At 54.0% G+C, this 22,464-nt stretch overlaps 2 protein-coding genes across 4 annotated transcripts; one reads left to right on the top strand and one right to left on the bottom strand.

Moving 5' to 3' along the window:
- The first annotated feature begins 7,444 nt into the window (after nt 1-7,444).
- Nucleotides 7,445-15,117, top strand: SLC2A6 (solute carrier family 2 member 6). Of its 3 annotated transcripts, XR_009551987.1 has the most exons (11): nt 7,461-7,704; nt 8,231-8,393; nt 9,709-9,915; nt 10,480-10,579; nt 11,792-12,003; nt 12,353-12,505; nt 13,011-13,119; nt 13,368-13,553; nt 13,652-13,797; nt 14,524-14,751; nt 14,950-15,117. XR_009551987.1 is itself a non-coding variant. In XM_007521440.3 (10 exons), exons 1-10 carry the CDS (start codon nt 7,493-7,495, stop codon nt 14,677-14,679), a joined length of 1,644 nt encoding a protein of 547 aa, XP_007521502.3. In that variant the 5' UTR covers nt 7,462-7,492; the 3' UTR covers nt 14,680-15,117. The 3 variants fall into 3 exon arrangements, 2 of the variants coding, with proteins under 2 accessions (XP_016042875.2, XP_007521502.3); XM_007521440.3 differs by having other exon boundaries at nt 7,462-7,704; nt 14,524-15,117; XM_016187389.2 differs by lacking the exon at nt 13,368-13,553 and having other exon boundaries at nt 7,445-7,704; nt 14,524-15,117.
- A 306-nt stretch (nt 15,118-15,423) lies between these two features.
- CACFD1 (calcium channel flower domain containing 1) lies at nt 15,424-22,352 on the bottom strand. The gene is made up of 5 exons (XM_007521441.3): nt 22,163-22,352; nt 19,767-19,839; nt 18,664-18,789; nt 17,517-17,624; nt 15,424-17,220 (listed from the first exon to the last, which is right to left on the bottom strand). Exons 1-5 carry the CDS (start codon nt 22,281-22,283, stop codon nt 17,130-17,132), a joined length of 519 nt encoding a protein of 172 aa, XP_007521503.1. The 5' UTR covers nt 22,284-22,352; the 3' UTR covers nt 15,424-17,129.
- Between the last annotated feature and the right edge of the window lie 112 nt (nt 22,353-22,464).

A 22,464-nucleotide genomic window follows, 5' to 3' on the forward strand; every position in this document is an offset into this window, starting at 1 on the left:
CAATGTGATCCACCACATTAACAAAAGCAAGACCAAAAACCACATGGTCATATCAATAGATGCAAAGAAAGCCTTTGACAAAACACAACATCCCTTTATGATCAAAAAACTACAAAAAATGGAAATAGATGGAAAATTCCTGAATATAGTGGAGTCTATATATAACAAACCTACAGCCAAGATCATACTCAATGGTGAAAAACTGGAAGCATTTCCCCTCAGATCAGGTACTAGACAGGGCTGCCCACTATCACCATTACTATTCAACATAGTGTTGGAAGTTCTTGCCATAGTGATCAGGAAGGAGCAAGAAATTAAAGGCATACAGATTGGAAGAGAAGAAGTCAAACTCTCCTTATTTGCAGATGACATGATAGTACACATGGAAAAACCTAAGGAATCCAGCAAGAAGCTTTTAGAAATCATCAGGCAATACAGTAAGGTGTCAGGCTATAAAATTAACATTCAAAAGTCAGTGGCATTCCTCTATGCAAACACTAAGTTAGAAGAAATTGAAATCCAGAAATAAGTTCCTTTTACTATAGCAACAAAAACAATAAAATATCTAGGAGTAAACCTAGGCAAGGAAGTGAAAGACTTGTATACTGAAAATTATGAGTCACTACTCAAAGAAATTGAAAAAGACACAAAGAAGTGGAAAGATATTCCATGTTCATGGGTTGGAAGAATTAACATCATCAAAATGAATATATTACCCAGATTCATCTACAGATTTAATGCTATCCCCATCAAGATCCCAAGCACATTTTTTAGGAGCACAGAAAAAAATGCTACAAATGTTTATCTGGAACCAGAAAAGACCTAGAATTGCCAAAACAATCTTGAGAAAAAAGAACAGAACCGGAGGCATCACACGCCCAGATCTCAAACTGTATTATAGGGCCATTGTCATCAAAACTGTTTGGTACTGGAACATGAACAGACACACTGACCAGTGGAATAGAATTGAGAGCCCAGAAATGAGGCCCCACACCTATGGACATCTAATCTTTGACAAAGGTGCCCAGCCTATTACATGGAGAAAGCAAAGTCTCTTCAACAAATGGTGTTGGAAACAATGGGTTGAAACATGCAGAAGAATGAAACTGAATCACTGTATTTCACCAAATACAAAAGTAAATTCCAAGTGGATCAAGGACTTGGATGTTAGACCACAAACTATCAAATACTTAGAGGAAAATATTGGCAGAACTTTTTTCTGCATAAATTTTAAAGACATTTTCAATGAAACGAATCCAATTACAAAGAAGACTAAGGCAAGTATAAACCTATGGGACTACATCAAATTAAAAGCTTCTTCACAGCAAAAGAAACCACTACCCAAACCAAGAGACCCCTCACAGAATGGGAGAAGATCTTTACATGCCATACATCAGATAAGAGTTTAATAACCAACATATATAAAGAGCTTGCCAGACTCAACAACAAGACAACAAATAACCCCATCCAAAAATGGGGGGAGGACATGGACAGAATATTCACCACAGAAGAGATCCAAAAGGCTGAGAAACACATGAAAAAATGCTCCAAGTCTCTGATTGTCAGAGAAATGCAAATCAAGACAACAATGAGATATCACTTCACTCCTGTGAGAATGTCATACATCAGAAAAGGTAACAGCAGCAAATGCTGTAGAGGGTGTGGGGTCAATTGAGCCCTCCTGCACTGCTGGTGGGAATGTCAATTGGTCCAACCTCTGTGGAGAACAGTCTGGAGAACTCTCAGAAGGCTAGAAATGGACCTACCCTATGATCCTGCAATTCCTCTCCTGGGGATATATCCTAAGGAACCCAAAACATCCATCCAAAAAGATCTGTGTACACATATGTTCTTGGCAGCACAATTTGTAATAGCCAAAACCTGGAAGCAACCCAGGTGTCCAAGAACAGATGAGTGGCTGAACAAGTTGTGGTATACATACACAATGGAATACTACTCAGCTCTAAAAAATGGTGACTTCACCGTTTTCAGCCAATCTTGGTTGGACCTTGAAAAAATCATGTTGAGTGAAATAAGTCAGAAACAGAAGTATGAATATGGGATGATCTCACTCTCAGGCCCAAGTTGAAAAACAAGATTAGAAAAGAAAACACAAGTCGAACCTGAAATGGAATTGGAGTATTGCACCAAAGTAAAAGACTCTGGGGTGGGTGGGTGGGTGGGTGGGGAGAATACAGGTCCATGAAAGATGACAAATGACATAGTGGGGGTTGTATTGTTAAATGGGAATCTGGGGAATGTTATGCATGTACAAACTATTGTATTTACCGTTGAATGTAAAACATTAATTCCCCAATAAGGAAATAAATTATAAAAAATGGAATAAATAAAATATTTTTAAAATGTATTCACTTAATCTGATAGAGGCAGAAACTGAGAGTGAAGTGGGAGAGGGAGAAAAAGACACCTGAAACACTACTTCACAGTTTGTGAAGCTACTCCCCCTGCAGGTGGAGACCAGCAGTTTCAGCCCATATCCTTGCATATTGATACATGTGCACTTAACAAGGTGGCTTCTTATGTGTGCTTAACCCGGTGCACCACTGGTTAAGTGCACATAGTACTCAGCATAGACCCAAGCAAGGATCCCCGTTTGAGCCTCCGGCTCCCTATCTGCTGGGGAGTCGCATCATAAACAGGAAGCTGAACTGCCGGTGTATATCTTTCTATTTCCCCTCCCCTCTCAATTTCTTTCTGCCATATCCAATAAAAAATAGGTAAAAATTCCACTGCCTGGCCCCTACAGTATGTAAGTTAGATTTTCATGCAAATTGAGGTTTTTGTTGAGACTCACGATGTTCAAGCGCACCGGTGAAGGGCACCACTCAGCAGCAGCACCTACTGACCGCCTGCACCTGGGGCGCTGCACTGGGCGCTGGACAGGCTCAGCCAGCTCCGCAGCTGCGCAAGGCTCACCCTGGTGTCGCAGCTCCTCTGTGAACTCGTCGTGCCCGTGCCCTACCCTCTCCCTCCTCCTGCCACGCCTTGTGCCCCAAGGCCCAGTTGCGGTGCTGAGCCGCACCCTACGGGCCTACAATGCCTGTGTGACCACACCCTCTGACTCCGGCACAATATGGACTTCTGAAGCCCAACTTACTAACTTTGTTTGCCCGCACTTCAGCCGCCTTGGGCTGGCTCAAGAACCACCACTGCAACCTCACGGGCTTCTAGAAACGCGAGTTGCTGCGCACCCTGCTGGCCTCCTCCACCAACACCGTCCTGGACCAGGTCCGGGACTCGAGGTCTGGCCCATAGTGGACTGCACGTAGTGAGTAGAAGCCGGGGAGCCCTGGCAGAAGTGGGCCTGCTGCATGGAGAGGGCGACCTCGCTGCCCGTCTCTCCCACTTCCCGACCCCCAGGATGGCTCCAGAAACAGCAGCAGGTGCAGGTGGAGGAGGGGCGCAAAGCAGGGCCTGCTGGTGAGGCAACAAGAGTTAATTTTTAAACAGAAAAACAATCTTCCCCCTCCTCCCAGGATGAACAGGGCTTTTAAAATATTTTTTAAATATTTATTTATCCCCTTTATTGCCCTCATTGTTTTATTGTTGTAGTTAATATTGTTGTTGTTACTGATGCCATTGTTGTTGGATAGGTCAGAGAGAAATGGAGAGAGGAGGGGAAGACAGAGAGGGAGAAAGATAGACACCTGCAGACCTGCTTCACTGCTTGTGAAGTGACTCCCCCTGCAGGTGGGGAGCCAGGGGCTGGAACCTGGATTCTGTGGCCAGTCCTTGCGCTTTGTGCCACATGCACTTAACCCGCTTAACCCGCTGCGCTACCGCCTGACTCCCTTCTTTTATTTTTTACCTTTTTATTATTATCTTTACTTATTTAATGGTCAGAAATCGAGGGGGAGGGGAAGATGGAGAGGAAAAGATAGACAGATACCTGCAGCATTGCTTCACCACTTGCAAAGCTTTCCCCTGAAAGTGGAATGAGGGAGGGGGGCTGGAACCCAAGTCTCTGAGCATTGTAACATGTGCACCCAATCAAGTGCGCCACCACCCAGCCCCCAAACAGGTCCTTCTACTGCTGTAATCAAAGTGGCCTTGTTGGATTGCCTTAGAATTTGCTACTTCTGGGAGTCGGGCAGTAGCGCAGTGGGTGGTAGTACAGCAGGTGGCACAAAGTTCAAGGATCAGCAGAAGGATCCTGGTTGGAGCCCCTGGCTCCCCACCTGCAGGGGAGTCACTTCACAAGCAGCGAAGCAAGTCTGCAGGTGTCTATCTTTCTCTCCCCTCTCTGTCTTCCCCTCCTCTCTCCATTTCTCTTTGTCCTTTCCAATAATGATGACATCAATAACAACAACAATAATAACTAAAACAATAAAACAGCAAGGGCAACAAGAGGGAATAAATAAATAAATATTTTTAAAAATAATTAATTAAAAAATTGCTACTTCTGCTCAAGTCTGCAGGTAACCCAAACAAGTTGTCCTCTCTATATACACAAAAGAAAAAGTAACCTATTAAATTTGTTGCTATGAGTTACAGTGAAGCAGTTGATAAGTGTATAAAAGGGCAAATGCCACTGTGCTCAAGGCCCTAGTTTTTGTGGACATGAGTCCGGCTGGATCTGCTGCATAATAAATGCTGCTTCCTGCATTAGAGCCTCAGTGTATCCCGTTTCTCTGCCTGAGAAGCTGATAACACCAGTGGTGCAGAAACTGCCTGGCTTCATCAGTCACAAGGTGGTCAGGCAGACAGTGATGACCGTGGTCTCTGGGGTCACCTGCTAGGTGGCCACCTGCAGTGGAGAAGCACCTTCTTAGCTGGACGACTTATCTCAGAAGTTGATGTGGGAGGCTTCCCCCTACCTGGTGTTCATCAGCCTCCAAGAGAGGTTCTCCGGCTCCCCCACCAAATAGCATTGGCTGATCCAGGCTGCTAAGCTCATCTCCAAATCTGCTGGGCTGTGCAATGGGCCAGCCCACTGGAGGGTCTCCAACATCCAGCCCTACCACGTGGACTGCAAGGTCATGATCGTCAGCATCCAGACCCTCACCAACAGCAGCACCAATGAGTGCAGCCAGAAGCCCAAGACTGAAGCAGAAGAACGAACTGACCCACCTCACCTCCAACTTCTTCCACTGGCTGGACTTCTCTCACATGATGCTCACAGCCCTGCAACAGAAAGGGGCTGAACTTTGACTCCCTGCATGATTGCTTCTGGACACATGTGGCCACGTGGTAGTCATGAACAAGGTGTACCATGAGCAGTTCCCGCACCTGCACAACCACCTCATCCTGCAGGACCTGTCAACATTCCTGATGCAGCACTTCTACTCCAGGCTCTGGACTGGATTCAGACCCACTAAGGTCAGCCAATGCACCAAGCTGCAGAGAATACTACAGACCATACATGGAACAGGTTCCCTGGACCTTGAGCAGGTGAAGCATTCCACCTACTTCTTCAGCTGAATGTCCCCAGGTGCCTGTGATGCCCTCATATAAATAAAGCCATCGTTACATGCTGTAAAAAAAAACTGAGGATTTTTTTTAAGATTTATGTATTTGAGGCAGTAGTAGATAGCACAGTGGTTTATGCAAAAAGACTCTCATGCCTGAGGCTCCAATGGCCCAGATTCAATTCCCCACATGACTGTAAGCTAGAGCTGAACAGTACTCTGGTAATATATATATATATATATATGTAAATAAACAAAAAGAAGATTTATGTATTTCTTTCATGAAAGAAAGACCAAAGCACTGTTCTTCTCTGGACATATATGGTGCTGGGGATTAAACTCCTGGGCCTCAGACCTTCAAGTCCTGCACTGAGTCACCTCTAAAGTTCATTATCAATGGGGGGAAAAAGTCACAAACTAAAGTATCATTCCATTCATCTGAATGCAAGGCAGAAAAATGTAACCCACAATGAGGGCAGTCAGAGTGGGGGGTGGTGGCTAGGCAGGTGTGTTAGGGAGGAGTAACAGGGACTTTCTGGAGTGAGGGGAAGCTTCTGTTTCCCAAACTGATAGCATTTCAGGATGCTTTGAACTGTGTGTTTAAAGTGTGTTCTGTTCCAGTTCCTTAAATACAGTCCTGAGACCAGTGCCATGAGACTAGAAGAACCAACATGTACTGGAGTCCTAGCGTCTTTTCTTTTCCTTTCAGTCATATAAAGAGGGACAGAGGGGCAAGGTGGTGGCACACCTGGCTGAGTGCACATGTTACAATGCACAAGAACCCGGGTTCAAGCCTCCCCCACCTGAAGGGGGAAAGCTTTGTGAGCTTCAGGTGTCTGTCTCTCTTCCTCTCTACCTCTCCCTCCCCTCTCGATTTCTGGCTGTCTCTATTCAATAAATAAAGATAATAAAAAAAATGTTTTAAATAAAAATGAAAAGAGAGAGACAGAATGAGACCACAACACCAAAGTGTCTTTCAGTGTGGTGGGTAACAGGTTCCAGCCTGGCTAATGTACATGACAAAGCAGCACATTATCCAAATGAGCTATTCCACCAGCCCCTCTGTGTCCTTAAGGGGAGAAAAATGCTGTAACTGCACTCTGGTGTGATCTGGCAATGGTGTCCACTTGCTGGAACCATTAGCACAGAGAGTGGCAGACTACGGCATCCTTTCTACTAGAGTTGCGTTTCAGTGGAAGGGGAATTATAATTGTTGCAAGCGCATTGCTATTTTAATACTTAAATCTGGGAGATAACCCAAGGTTTAAGATCAGTGGGCACCATTGGTCCAGCACAATATGGCCTGAATCTGTTTCTCTTTCTGAGTAAGTTCAAAGGAAGAACAGGGAATAGTTCCTTCCAGGACTTCCAGAGAACTTTCCGTTTCTGCTTTTCTTCATCTTCTATTTCCATTCTTACTATCTGGCTGATTCACAAGGAGCCCAAGCTATCCGTGCAATCAGACAAAACAAATAGGGACGTTACGGCCTGATGGGCGAGAACACCCACCTGCACACCCTTTCCTCTCCCCTCTATGGACGTCACCTGCTCACACAGGGGAGGGCAGGGGGTGCAGCCGATGCGATGAATTGGGGGTGTAGACGGCAGGACCATAGCTCGGAGGTAGACAAAAGCTTTCTGTGTGACCTTGGCGCGTCGTTAGCCTCTCTGGGCTTCTGTAGAAAACCACGTCTGCCCACTCGATGGCAGCAGTTTGGGTTTGGCGCTTGGACCCAGCAGCAAGGGCTCCGCCTCCAGACCCAGCACCACCCACTGTTCAACTGCTTCCCTCCCAGGTGCGGTAACACTTCTGCAGGGGCGCCCTAGGGCCTCCGGGATGCACTTTGTGCTGACTGCACCTGCACCCAAGCATGAGCTCTGCATAAAGACAAGTACGCCTCATGCCCTGCACCCTAGGGTTCGCGTCGGGTCTAGACCCCGAGCCCGCCCAGGCATCCGCTGGGGAAAACCGGCCCCGGTGACCCGCCCTCACAGCATCCTCGCCGCGCCATCCCATTGGCCCGCGCTCTCTCTGCAGGGCCGCCCCGCAGCCAGTCACGGCCATGGGTGTGGCCGAGGGCTCTCCGGATGCTCTAGCCGCCCAGCCTCAGCGGTCCAGCTCCCGGCTCCAGCTTCGGGCGGCCTGCCTGCACCCTGAGGCGCCCCCGGAGCAGATGCCAGCCATGCAGGAGCCCCTGCTGGGAGTCGACGGCCCAGACTATGACACCTTCTCTGAGAGGTCGTCCCGGTCGACTGGAGAGAGGACGCTGTTGGGGTGAGTGAGCTTGGACGGGGGGGGGGGGGGGGGGGTGTGCTGCGGCCAGCGCTTGGTCCCTCCAGGGGGCATCTGGCTCCGGACTGGGGGCTCCTCTGACCTTAGGCGCGCGGCCACCAAGGAGCCATCAGTGGGCCCTGCTCCAGACAATTCCTATTTAAGGAATTAATAACCTCCCCCTCCAATACCAGGCCCAGCCCAAATGTCACAGACAAGGAGACTGAAGTCCAAAGGGGGCAAAGAGCTTGCTTTAGATTGTACAGCAGGCCCGGAGTAACAAATCTGGGAGTAGAAAGCGAACCTCCTCTTCTAGGTAAAAAAAGTCCAGCATCGAGTTCCCAGCCACAGAAATGGGCTGCAGGGGCCGTACTCACAGCCTGGAAATTTCCCTAGAGCAGGTGCCAACCTGACCCTCAAGCCAGCCTTTCCCAGCGCTGCCCCCTAATGGGGGCAAAGGGCATCTAAGGGAGAAGGGGAGCCCAGCCTCCCATCACGCTGCTGTGTGCCCATCCCTACCCCCCACCAGGGCTGTGCAGAAGAAAAAGGTGTTCCTGGCCACATTTGCTGCTGTGCTCGGCAACTTCAGCTTCGGGTATGCCCTCGTCTACACGTCCCCTGTCATCCCAGCCCTAGAGCACTCCTCTGACACGGACTTGAGACTCAATGAGTTTCAGGCATCCTGGTTTGGGGTAAGGGCCATGCTTTGAGCTGGGGAGGAGTGGGCGAGGGGGAGGGGACAGGGGGAAAAGAACTCACAGATTTCTGCCCCATCTAGGGACCCCATGAAACTCAGCCTTGGGGTGAAAGAGAGCGAGGCCAGATCACTGTCACCGTGAAATAAGAGGAAGTGACGTCAGGAGAGGACCAGTGAGGAGAAGTGGGAGGCGGATGAAGGGTTCCCTATCTCATGCCCCCACCCAGAGCAGAGCAGCCATCTCCCTGCAGGGGGTGGGGGTAAGGCACAGAATGCCAGTGGAAGGGAGTGCTGGCTGGTGCCCAAAAGGCCCCAGAATGGATTGTGGGAAAGTGGGGAGAGCAAGGCCCCAAAAGTGCCAAGACTTTACAACAGAATCACAGTTAAGTAGCTTCAAAGGTGTAGACATGATACATTAATTAGACAACAATGTTCAACGGATATTGAGCACCCAGGTCCTACCTTCTCCAGGGACTCCCAGAACCCCAAATCTGTTTTTATTATGATATGATATAATATTCATATACAATATTATAAGATGATAGGGGTATAATTCTACATCTTTCTCACCACCAGAGTTCTGTGTCACTATTCCCTCCACTGGAAACCACATAGGTCTCCCAAAATCACAGATATGGTTTGACTATTATTTCCAAACTTAGCTCTATATATTTATATATATTTTTTTCCTCTATGGTTCTGCCCTTTCTTCCTAAGTTACACCTACTACTTCTGAGTGTCCTCCTCCTCCTCCTCCTCCTCCTCCTCCTCCTCCCTCCTCCTCCTCCTTCTTCGTCTTCTTCTTCTTCTTCTTTTCTTCTTCTTCTCTCTCTCTCTCTCTCCCTCTCCCCCAGGTCCTGATGGAATGGGAATTAAGAACCCTCTGGTCATCTTCCCTATCATTTCTCCCTTTCTGGGAGTATGGATTTTTTTTTTTTATGAGATGCAGAAGGTGGAAGGTCTGGCTTCTGTAATTGCTTCTCTACTGGACATGGGCATTGACAGGTCAATCTATACTCCTGGAGTGTTTCCATCTTTCCCTAGTGGGGTAGGGCATGTAAATGCTAGGTTGGGAGGACCACAAGAACTACCTCCTCCCAGGGTAGAACTCCCCATAGTGGAGTCCCTACTATTAGTTGTCTCCATGCTGCTGGTATACCTCTGGAGACAGGAGGCTCACTACCCCACAATGCCTGAATCCAGTCCAGGTTCCTGGATTCAGCCTGGGGTGGGGTGGGGGGGCTAACTCTGAGGGGAAGTAAGGATGCTAGGGTACCATGATGTATCTGCCCTGAACCCCTTCTTTGCAGTCTGTGTTCACCTTGGGTGCTGCAGCTGGGGGTCTCAGTGCCATGGTCCTCAATGACCTCCTGGGCCGGAAGCTCAGCATCATGTTCTCAGCTTTGCCTTCAGTAGCTGGCTACGCGTTCATGGCAGGTGCCCAGAACCTCTGGATGCTTCTTCTGGGAAGGACGCTGACGGGCTTTGCTGGGGGGCTCACGGCTGCCTGCATCCCGGTAAGATAAGCCCTGCCCACCCCCCACCCAGTTTGTGGGAGTGCCCAGGATTCCTGGCCTCAGGTCCATGTCAGTATACTTGCTTTTAAAAGCACTGGGGCTCAGTTCCACCCACCCATCCCCTAGGGTGGCTTATTTATAGGAAATCTGTCCCCCACAGCTAGGAAACTGTGCCTCACTCTTGACTGCCCAAACTTCTGTAGCCAGACTCATTGCTCAACTTGAGAAAGTACACATTGAGTAACAGGGAGGAAAGGGAAGTTCTCCCACAAGCCTGTCCTCTGTTTCCCCAGAGGGGAAACAGGGCTGGGGCTGGAGCTGCCCCCAGAGTAGGGGCGGGACAGAGGCAGTCTGAATGCATCTGGGCCTCCTCGCCCCCCAGCTCAGAGTGGGGTGCTCCACCCACTTCTTAGCTTGGAAAAACTGTGTCCTGATTAGAAAAGGAATCCTTCCAGAAGCCCTCACTCCCTGTTAGCCAGGACTTATCTGCCCCCTCCCATCTCGGCCAGGCCTGGGAACTTGTGTTCCCACCAAAGTCCTAGAGTTGGGGCATATGTCTTGCAGGTATACGTGTCTGAGATTGCTCCTCCAGGTGTCCGGGGGGCCCTGGGAGCCACACCCCAGCTCATGGCAGTGTTCGGGTCACTGTCCCTTTATGCCCTTGGTAAGTATCTCTCCCATCAGAGCTGGGCAGTTTCTATGTGCAAGGATGGCAGTGATGGGGTGCTGCTCAGCTGACATGGTGGACAGGCAATGGTTACACCCCAAAATTCTGAACTGGGAAGTGGGAGATCTGGCTAGCCAGCTGCCCTGAACCAGCACCACACAAGGAACCTCCCGGAAATTCCCTGCTTCTCCCTGGTCAGGAGGCCCATCCCTAAAGGAGGAATGAGGACAGCAGTCAGCAGAACCTTTGGACAGCAGAATGTATCCACCAAGTCCTGCCAAGTACTACTATTTCTAGCGTTTGCCCTTCTTCCATAGCCAGTCAACAGCGTCAGGTTGAGCCTGATGTAAAGTTTCGAGACCTCCTTTGAATCTGGAGAGGTGGCAGTCGTTGACTATGTGGGTCATAGTCTGTCTGGAGCCGCAGGGGCAGTTCGGGTCGTCTCTGGCTCCCCAGCGATGGAACATAGCGGCACACTGGCCATGGCCTGTTCGATAGCGATTGAGGAGGGCCCAATCATAACGTGCTAGGTCAAAGCCGGGTTGACGCTTGCAGGGGTCTGTGATGAGGTGTTTGTTCTTTACCTCAGCTGACTGCCAACTCTGTTTCCAAGAGTCTGGAACAGAGAAGTTCAGTGTAGGCGTAGGGGACCAGATTGGGTGACGAGACGTCAAGCGTTGGACAGGGTGGGCGAAGATATCCACGTATATTGGCAGGTCCGGTCGAGCGTAGACGTGGGAAATGAACTTAGATGATGCCGCATCCCGACGAATATCTGGCGGGGCGATGTTGCTAAGAACGGGCAGCCATGGAACCGGGGTGGAACGGATGGTTCCAGAAATTATCCTCATGGAGGAATATAATTTGGAATCAACCAAGTGGACATGGGGGCTACGGAACCATACTGCCGAGTGGGAAGTTCAGATAGAGGAGAACTCAGAATAAACTTGTCCTGATGGGGCAGGGCAGGGGGAGGCCTAGCTAGGATGCCCCTCTGTCATGCTGCCATGATCCTCAAGACTCCCTAAGAGCTTCCTACTATATGCTGGGTCCCTTAGCAAGAGCCAGGCAATAGATGCAACCTCTCCTGGTGGAGAGTAGACAGCTGGGACAATCCCGGTCAGCTTCCTGTAGAAGGTGGCACCAGATGAGGTAGAGCAGAGACCCCACAGGAGGGACCCCCGTCCCTCAGGATCTCCTTGCCTGCAGGCCTCCTGCTGTCCTGGCGCTGGCTAGCTGTGGCTGGGGAGGGCCCAGTGCTCATCATGATCCTGCTACTCAGCTTCATGCCCAACTCACCACGCTTCCTGCTGTCTCGGGGCCGAGACGAGGAGGCGCTGAAGGCTCTGGGCTGGCTGCGTGGGGCCGGTACTGATGTCCGTTGGGAGTTCGAGCAAATCCAGGACAATGTCCAGAGACAGGTGGGGAGGACTTGCTGGGCCTCTCAGAGCTGGATTGCTTTTCCCAACTGCTAGAGCCGGTAGCTACTCCCTTCCCCTGGGAACTGGGGAGAAGGCTTGCTGCAGTGCCCTGGGGCCCCCACACCTGCTCCAGCAAGTGTGCCTGGACCCACACAGAATCCCTGGAGCCAGGGGTGGGGTGGGGTGGGGGGTGCATGTGGGTGGGGGAGCAGCCCCTGGGCCAGTCCCCAGAGCCTGGCTGCCTTGGGGCTCTTGACAGGAATGGGATCCAAGAGGTTTGGGACAGGATGGCCCCGCCAGAGGGGCTGGTCCTCCCTCCCCACCTTCAGCAACAGTCTCATGTCTCCAGAGTAGCCGCATATCGTGGGCTGAGATCCGGGACCCTCACATGTACCGGCCCATCACCATCGCCTTGCTGATGCGCTTCCTGCAGCAACTGACGGGCATCACACCCATCTTGGTTTATCTGCAGTCCATCTTTGAGAGCACAGCAGTCCTGCTGGTGAGAGCCCTGCCCCCTGGCCATGGCCCAGAACTCTGGACAACTCCTGGAGACCTCCAGGGCTCCTGCTTTTAGAATAACATTTGTCAGGGAAGCAGTGTGTTTAAGAGTGAATGCTGCAGGACTGCAAAGGAAACCAAATTGTTAGATATGCAGACCCTGGGGGAGGGGGGCATCCAGGGACCCTCTGCTGCCCCCTTGGAAATCTACTTCCCCTGCAGACCTCAGCTTCCTCCCCTGCAAGAGGGAGATAAGAAGCTTGGTCGTGGGAAATGAGATTTGGAGATTAATGAGGGCATAGCTGCAAGAGTCTTCATCTGCCTGGGCTCTGTGCTGCTCCGTCCCTGAGGGTCCCCGAAGGCTGAGGGAGGGATGCGACCACACAGCAGGTGCTCAGCTCCATGCTCCCAGGGAGTCCTGGGTCCAACTCTGGGTCAACTCTGGGTCACAGCATCCTGTGGCATCATGTGGGAGGGGACCTCAGCCTAGGTGACTTCCCCCACAGCGGCCCCAGAATGATGCAGCCATCGTGGGTGCGGTAAGGCTGGTGTCCGTGCTCATCGCTGCCCTCACCATGGACCGGGCGGGCCGCAAGATTCTGCTGTTTGTCTCAGGTGAGCAAGCCGGGGGCCCCACTCTCTGACTGTGCTCTCAGCAGCAGGGTGCAGCCCTCCCATGGGCTTGAGACCTCCTCAGTGCTCCACACTTATAACTGCTCTGGGGGGAAGGGTCTAGGAGACAGAGGGAGTGACCAGGCTGCCAGCTGAACCCCACAACTGGAGTAAGCCCACCCCAGAAATGTGCCGGAGATGGGGCTGTGGGGGAGCACTGGCTCAGAGGAGGGGCACTTGTCTGCCCACAGCCACCATCATGTTTGCCGCCAATCTGACACTGGGGTTATATGCCCAACTGGGGCCGAGGAATGTGACCCCCAACACCACTGTGAGCCTCGAGGGACTGTCCCTGCAGGAGACGGAGCAGCCCCTAGCCACACCTACCAGCTACATAACCCTAGTCCCCTTGCTGGCCACCATGCTTTTCATCATGGGTAGGTGACCAGGAGCCAGGCTGTGGGGGCTGGGGGTGCAGAAAGAGGGGCTTCATCTGGGGGAGGGCTCTCTGAGCAGCTCTGGGCCTCCCCTGCAGGCTATGCCATGGGCTGGGGGCCCATCACCTGGCTGCTCATGTCTGAGATCCTGCCCCTGCGTGCCCGCGGTGTGGCCTCGGGGCTGTGTGTGTTGGTCAGCTGGCTCACTGCCTTTGTCCTCACTGAGACCTTCCCCCTGGTGGTGGTGAGTGTGCCCAGGACTCTGGGACCCCCTGCTAGGTGCCACTGCACAGGTGGCCTCAGAAATTAACCAGCAGCACCCCATAGGCATAGAGTGCAAGGGCCAACAAGTGATAACCCAGCCAGGACTCCATCCTTTGAACATGTGTGAGCTGGGGGAGCAGGGCTTTTCTAGAACTCAGGGTGGGATATGGCAAGATTTCCGCCAACAACCCCAAGGACCTGTCACCCCAACTCTTCCCCTGGCCCCCAGGGTGACTAGAGGGCAGTTTGGGGCTCCCAATAGCATGTGAATACTTTTCCATCTCCCCTCCCACTCACTCACTCACTCACACATACACATTACCATCTCCCATCTGGCAGAACCCCACCTCTTAGTTCAACCCCACAGCAAACCCTAAAGTCCCAAATCAGTTGAACCCCCCAACTCAGTGTAGATGATAGGCCAGGGCAGGGGTGGGGCCACAGAAGGTAGACCAGCTGGGAGGTAGTGTGTGCCTATCCATCCCCCAGAGACCCAGATGGGAGTGGGAGGGAGGACATGGGGGTCCCTCCTGGTTTGGAGCCTGAAACAGCTAAAAGGAATATGGGCTCAGGGCAAAGGAGGGAGGTAGGGGGCTGGGTGGCAGGGAGGAAGGCCATACACACAGTGCCCAGGCCGGCAGGGGAAAGAGCAGACACAGGTACCCCATGTAATCAACACCTCCTTTTCTCTACCATTGTCCTCCAGAAATACTTGGGCCTCCAGGTGCCCTTCTTCTTCTTTGCCACCATCTGCCTGGTAAACCTGGTGTTCACCGGCTGCTGTGTGCCTGAGACCAAGGGCCGGTCTCTGGAGCAGATCGAGTCCTACTTCCGCACTGGGCGGCGATCCTTCCTGCATTAGGCAAGGGTCCTGCCGGAGAGGGGCCTAAGCAGTAGGTGCCAGGCCTGTGTTGGCCACAGAGCTGCACTGAGGGTAGGGGTGTCTCTCTGCTGCAAGCTTAGCCCCAAATGCCACAGGACCCCTCGGGAGAATGTCCCAGTCTTAGTGCACAGGTCTGCAAGGCCTGCAAAGCTGTGGGCCCAGGGGAGTCCCTGGCCCAGGGGTGGGGACGCTGCTGGGCACCCTGGGGCCTGGCTCTTCACTGCCATGAGGACCCGCCTTTCCTGGCAGGCCATGACATGGATGGACTGGCGAGGGCATCCTGTTCTGCAGCAGCACTCACTGCAGGCATGTGGACCTACCTACAGGGAACATTCCAGGCTCCTGCAGGGCTTGAGTGGAGAACATGAGTTTCGCGAGCTGTTTTCACCTATTTATACAATAAAGAAGCCGAACCCATGGAGTGGGTCTGTTCTAGGTGGGGGCACCCCCAACAGCCAGGGCCAAGCCCAAACCCTCAGCCAAGGTCCCTTAGGGGCCTCCCTGTGGCCCCAAAGATGGAGGGAAGAAGTGAGGCAGCTTGGAATGAACCCCTTCTCCCATCCTTCCCAGATCCCCATCCTGCAGCTGTCACATTAGGGACAGAGCTGGCAGTCCAGCAAGGCCAGAATAAAGCAGCTGTAACCCTGGAGGTCAGCGGTAATGCACAGCTGTACAGCCTGCCCTTCCATCCCGGCATCAGAAAGGCACCAGGCAGAGTGGGCATGCATGCTACCTCCTAGCTTTATTACTCAAGTCACACACTCGGGGCCAAGGAAGACAGACTACTGGGCACTACGGGCAGCTGGAGTGGCCCTATAGCTGGGCAGCTGCTGTGGACAAGACAGCACCCTGACAAGGGGATGGGGCTGCAGCACCAGAACTGCCAGCTACACCACCAGGAACCCTGGCAAGAAGCAGAGACCGAGGCCAGGTACCCAGGGCTTTTCCACTCCTGTGGCCAACTCTACGACCTGCCTGGTCCCCTTAGCCCCTCCCTGCAGCAAGGAAGCCTGTGGGTGAGGCCCCCCTGGCAAGGGTGGGAGGGCAGGCAGACGGGGGGCAGCTAAACCTCACCTCCAAAGACAAGAAGAATCCAAGAGCAGGACAGGACCCTGGCTCCTTGCCCAAGGTCAATTCTTCGTCACTGCACTCAGTCAGGCGCACTCGTGCGTGCACACACAGACAGACACACACACACACACACACACACACACACACACACACACACTGCCCGCAGGGGAGGCAGTGTCCTCAGCCCTTGGAGCCTGGGCTTGCCTGAGGAAGGTGGCCCAGAGGACTCTGGGAGGCACGTCCCACCACACCTGTGGCCATGCCACAGGGCCCCTACTGCCCTTGGTAGGCAGCTGAAGTCAACCTGGAGGGTGGGAGTGGGGGTGGGGGCGCTGCTGACTGGGAGCCTGCCACTTTGTCCCCAGCCTCAGAAGCTGGCCGGGGCCATGCAGGAAAGGGCTCTCTGGGTAACAAAACCACCACCTGGGATGGGGTTTCATTGAAGACCAAGATGCCCCACAGGCTCTGGACTGGGGTGGCCTAAGGGCCCATGCAGAAGAGGATGCCCAGGAGGGACAGCACCCCTGCAGCCTGGCACCCGGGGTACCAAGGACAGCTACAGCAAGGGCAACGGTGCTCTGAGGGCAGGCAGCTCCCAGGGAAAGACCAAGGGGGTCAGGATTCAAGTTCAGTCACTACCCAGAGGCTGAGTCACTGCAGACGAGAGTGTGGCAGGATTATGAACAGAAGGGGGTGGGTGGAGCCTATCCCCCACTTCCTTAGCACCAGGGCCTGGGCAGGATGGGAAGAACCCAGGGTCCAGGCCAGGCCCACAATAGGTGTCCAGGAGTGGCTGGTCCAGGGCTGTAGGATCCGAGGTGTGAGCACCCCCACCCAAGTGTCTGAAGATCCTCAAGGCCACTGTTTTTAGTGCTCCAGGTGAAATGCGGGAACAGTCTAGGTCCCACAGGATGGGGAACTGTAGATGGGACATCGCTGTGCCCAGGGACAGGTAGACAGGTGGGCCCAGGCAGCTCCATCCATAGGACCTCCTGCCTGATGCCAGGGCCCCACCCTGGGGCAGACAGAGCTCCCCCAGACCTCCAGTCATCATTGAAGTACTGCCACCTGAGTCAGTCTAGAGATCCTCTGGGCGCTATCCAGTTGGGCCAGGCAGCTGTGGGGGTGGGGCGTCTGTGCCTGGACCACTGTCTGCCACCCCATGTCTTCACGGTGGCCAGCCCCAGACTCTGGTTTAGGGTCAGGTGATGCCCATCTGGAGAAGAAAGCACAGTAGACTTGTGGTTGGGGCAGGGCAGAGGCACTGATAGGAGCTGGACAGAGGCCCCTCCTCCAGGCAGCCCTCTAGGTCTGCTCAGTGACACAGAGCCACAGCAGGGAAGGAGGGAAGGACCGCCTCACAGCTCTCCCTCTAGGGTTCCTGTGAGCTTCTCTTCATCTGCCTGCTGCTTCTGCTGCTGGAGCCGAGCGTAGGAGATGGCATCACCCCTGTGGAGAAAGCGAATGGGTGTCATGCCAGGACCGGACCCATCAGGTACCCCTAATAGATGGGCTGCAGGGGCTGGCTGGCAAGGGTCAGCCAAAGGGGCTCTACGTGGGAGAGGGCCTTCAGAGCCACCCACCAACACCCTGGCTATGGACTGCAGGGAGCAGGCCAGGGCCTCCAGCAAGTCTTGCAGGTTCTCCTCCCAGCTCAGAGCCAAGCCCCTCTGGTACTGACAGCCTCTGTCTCAGTTCCTGCCACTCTCAAACACCACCTCCTCCCTGGAGCCCTCAGGACGCACTTCTTGCCCAGAGCAGAGAGGCCATACAGGACACCTGTGGCAAAGGCGATGGCGTTGCCGAGGAGAGTGGTCAGTGTCAGGCTAATGACGATGGGAACGACAGCCATCCTGGGGGAGAGGTGGACACGGTTACAGGGGCCTGGTACCCACCAGCTCCACCCACCCTGACTCACACATCTGGGGACATGAGGAAGCCCCAGAAATCAGCCAGGATGTGAGTTTACAGGCCTGAGGGAGGCTGCAGATACCCAGGGGCCTGCCTGCCTGGGGCAAGGGTTCCAAGTCTTCTGGGTCCAGGATTCAGAAGGGGTGAACAGCACTGCTGAGACACTCCATCACCCCCTCTGCTGTCCACCAAAACAGCAGGAGGTCTGAGGGGGCATTCCTCAGGGGCTGTGACAGTGGACAAATAGGGAACTGCTGACACACACACACACACACACACACACACACCGTCAAATGGGGCCAAAGCTCACAAAAACCCAGGGGAGGCCCACTGGTGTGTCACCCTCTTCAACAGGGCTCCACATCCCAGCCTCAACAAGAAACCCCACACAGCCAGGCAATGGTGCACCTGGTTGAACACACATATTACTATGTGCAAGGACCCGGTTTCAAGCCCCTGCTCCCCGCCTGCAGGGGAGAAGCTTTATGAGTGGCGAAGCAGTACTGCAGATGTCTCTCTCACTATTCCTCTCTAGATCCCCATTCCCTCTCATTTTCTCTCTGTCCAAAAAAAAAAAAAAAAAGAGCCAGGAGTGGTAGATTTGTTTCGTTTGGCAAGCACAGAGCCTCAGAAATAACCTGTTCGCAATAAAGATATATAGATGAGGATAATACAAATGGCAAAGGGAGGTGTTGGTCTGCACTAAGGTGGGGGGGAGGAGAGGGAAGAGAAGACACAGCTGGGAGACAACATGCCCTCATGGGTCACGAGCTACACAGAAATGTTCTGTCTCACATGTGCAGGGGCCCCTCTGGCCTGGCTGGGCTAAGTTTCTGGATGCAGGGCTGCACAGATGCCTTAGCAGCAGCCACGTCCAGCTACACTAGCCCAGGGAGGAGACAGACACTCTGTCTTGCTCACCCTGGGGCTCTAAGGCAGCAGGACTGAGGAGCCCCCACTCAGGTTCCTGACACCGCTTACCCGCAGTAGAAAACAGCCTTCTGCCAGGAGCGCAGCCGGTCCACCTTCTCAGCCACTGTGTTTGCGAACTCTACAAACTGGCAGCAGAAGGGTGCCTCGCACAGCAGCAGGATGAAAGCATTCATGCTGCGGGGTGGGAAGGAGGTGCAGGATGATGGCTGGGGGGAGACACACTTCCCTCTCTTTCAGGACCTTTGTCCCTGACACTCCACCTTGTGGCAGTTGCCCTATCCCATGGAAACCTCCTTGAAGACTCTGGATCTCGGGTCCCTCTACCCTGCTATGTGTGGCCACAGGTCTCCCATATCTTCATTCAGACATTTAGCAGGGAGTCACCTTCACCACAGTCAGCCTAGCAGAGATGTCCCTGCCACGGCCAGCCCCCAGCACACCCAGGAACCAGCCAGTCTACTTGTGTAGCCCTGTGTCAGGCTAGGGACAGCCAAGTCCCCAAGGACACCTCCAGGCCCTGTGTTCCATAGGTGGTCCATAGTCATACTCACCACACACTAGAACACCTAGCCTGGCAAGACAGCCCCACTTGGAAGAAATGCAGACTCAGGGCGCTCTCAAACCCCATCACCTTTCCCCTGTGCTCCTGAGTTCATCAGGGTCCCCAGCCCTTTGAGCCACTGTGCCCCTCACAGGCAGGTCTTATGCTGCCCCTCCACAACCGAGGACACAGGGCCTCTCTCAAAAGGGTCCCTTTGATACACAGGCCTCTGTGGCAGGTCCCTGCCAGCCCCCAGCCTCATCACTGCCTTGTGCTCCACAGCAGGACCCCATAACACCCCTCTCTGAGAACCCGCAGCCCCATGTAGTAGACAGGTGCATGGCTGCCTCTTGTGTGCCTGGGGGTGGGCTGGGTGGGAAGAAGATGCTGCTGGAGCTACACCCAGTCTTCTCTGGACCCACCCTGGCAGAAGGCAGGCAAGACCAATGTGCTCTAGTCACCAGAGCCATGCTAGCTCTGATCAGTGTCCTCTGTGGCCGGCATGGCTCATCCACCCAGGAGGAGGTGCAGACAGTCCCTAGCCGGAAACTCACTGGACTTACTGGCCCCCCTTATGCCCCGGGGGCAGAACGACCCCTCCGCTACTCACATCATCCACACGCCAGCTGCGATGTTCAGAGGGTGGATGGTGACACAGTTGAAAAGGCCAGAGATGGCACAAGCTTAAAAGCAAGAGACACAGGCAAAAGTTAGCAGGGGGTGGGGTAGTGCGGGGACTGGGGGGTGGTCAGAGTTGCTGGGAGGTCACCATGGGATTTAAGTGCCCCAGGACCCACCGGTCAAGGTGGAATCTAAGCTGACTCTCTCTGGACTCCAGGATGAGGCACCAGCCCTCGGCACCCCTGCTGGGAAGCTGGGCAGGATAAAGGAGACAATGGTGCCTCCCAAGGGCTCAGGCCTGTGGAGTCTGCACCCAGGGCTGCTCAGGCTCAGAATCTCAGCTTGGGTTTGCTTAGGAAAGGGGTTGCCTCTCTTGAGACAGAAATGGGGGACAGGACAGGCCCAGGTCACAGTCCAGTCTGCCTTGCATGCTGGCAGGGGACTCGTCTGTGTTCTCTCCAGCTCAGCACACAGGCAAGTCCCAGAACCCAGAATGAGACTGAGATTAAAGGGTCCACAGGGCAGGTGCAGGTCACCCCTCCCCAAGCAGACTCCCCAGCATCTCCACTGTGAGGCCAAACCCCCTGAGGGGGTTATATACCTTGAGGGCTGGAGCTGCCAAGTCATCTTTTCCCACCCACAACCCTGTGTCATGAGGACCCGCAGCCAGCCAGCATGGAGCAGGGCAGAGCAGGCAGACTAGGCCCTCTGAATGGGCTCATTAAACTTGCAGGCCCTCTGTACCTGATCTCTGATACAGGCCTGGATCCCCATTTTCCCATGTCACCCGACACCCGCAGGCAGCAGGCAGTAGAGGGAGAAGGGAGCCTGAATGGCAGTGGAACATTCTTGAGCATCCCCCAAGTCTCCTAGGGCAGCAAGTGCCCTTCCTGTCTCCTGAGTAGTTTGCGCAGATCCCAGGCATAGCACATATGCCTAAGGGGCTCCAGGGCACAGAGGCAGCACCCCCAGATAGGCCAGCTCCCCTGCAATGCTCAGCACTTCTGGCTCTCACCCTTTCCCATAATGTTTCGCCAACAACCAGCCTGGGGGAGAACTAGGCCTCACCCAGAAAAGGCAAAAACCCTTAAGAGTCAGCACTAAAGGCTGTGTCTTGGGAACTTCAATGCTGCCCCCACCATGCTGCCTCCTTCCAAGCTACAGTCTCTGGAAGCCTCAGGAGCCCTGCAGGGGAGAGTGCCTCTGCCCCAAAGTGACCAGCAAGAACAGCAACCCTTATATGAACGCCAGCTTAGTCTCTCAAGCTTCCCCCTGCTCTGCTTTCCACCCTGTAATGAACTGCCTAACACTTACTTCACAATTGCCTCCTCCCAACCTGAGAGCAAGCCCACAAGTTTCTTCTGAAGCCTGTCTGTAGTTCCAACACCATGAACTCCTAGGGTGCCATGTGTACCCCACTGAGTGGCACAGTACTGGATATGTCATGGTTAGTCTGGGGACCCGTAGAGTCACTGACTCCAGGAAGAGGAAGTCCCCAGGTCATCCAGGACCACCTTCCCATCCCCCAAGTGCCAGGCCATCATATCACCCCCCTCCTGATGTGTTGGGCAAACAACTAGTCAGTTTCTCAGGCCTCACCCTGAGTCCCCAAGTCTCTCCCAAGTTAAGAGCATGACTGAAGGGACAGAGACTGGGTTTGGGGGCGAGCCTGTCCCATTGTGGCCTCTGGGTGTCCTGCCAGAGCCATGTAATCCCAGCCATGCACTGCTGAACCCCTGTCCCCAGGGAGATGGTGAGGTTGTGGGAACCCTGAGAAGCTGTTGCCCAGGGCAGATCTAGTCAGTCAGGGCTGCCGGCTGAGCTCCAGTCCTCTGTGCTGATTGAGCAACTCCCCTGAAATCCTCATTCCACTCCAGCGGTTGTGTGTCCTATGCAAGGGAGACAGGGACAAACAGCACCAATGGGGAGATTGATCTTGGGGACACTTGTTGGGGCGGGAGGCTTATGCTAAAAGAAACTTGGGGAGGGGGGCATCTGGGACAAGCTAGGGGTAGAAGGTGGGGAAAGGAGAGTGGGCAGCAGAGAGAGTGCACTACTTTTAGGTGGACAGTGAGAAATCAAGAGGCGGCCTCTTGGCCTCTCTGGGAGGACTGCTCCCCCAATAAACAACCTTCGCCCAGCTGCAGCCCCGCCCCAGCCCATGTCAACAGGTGAGGCTGCCTGGGGCCAGCTGTCCGGCACCACCAAGGCTCCCCAGGAAGCCGGGGACCGCGGTGACAGAGCCCGGCCATGCAGCCCCGGGTCCGCTCCTCCCAGACCGCGAGCCCCGGGCTGCTCATCACCAAAGCAACCGCAGAGCCCCGCCCCACTGACCCCCACCACGCGGGTCCCGGGCGGATGCGGAGGGGCGGGGCCCGTACTCACACACTGCCCCCAACACCCCCGACAGACGACACAGCCAGCGGTACCACCACGTCATGCCCTCCTCCTCCGCAGGCAGTGCCGAGCTGGCGGGCGGCGCCGCCGCCCCTCCCGGGCCGCTCATGATGCCGCTACCCAGAGCTGCCAGCCGCACGCACAAAGGGCTCGAGCCGGCCGCGTTGGCCTGCCGCGCAGCCTTGTGGGAGAGGTTCATTTGCATAGAGGGCGGGGCTCCGGGCGGACCTAGGAGTGGCTCGTATTTAAGAGTACGGAATCTAAGGGCCCGTAGTAGCGGCCGAGCGCCG

Source organism: Erinaceus europaeus, chromosome 10 (assembly GCF_950295315.1).
Source record: "Erinaceus europaeus chromosome 10, mEriEur2.1, whole genome shotgun sequence".
NCBI lineage: Eukaryota > Metazoa > Chordata > Mammalia > Eulipotyphla > Erinaceidae > Erinaceus > Erinaceus europaeus.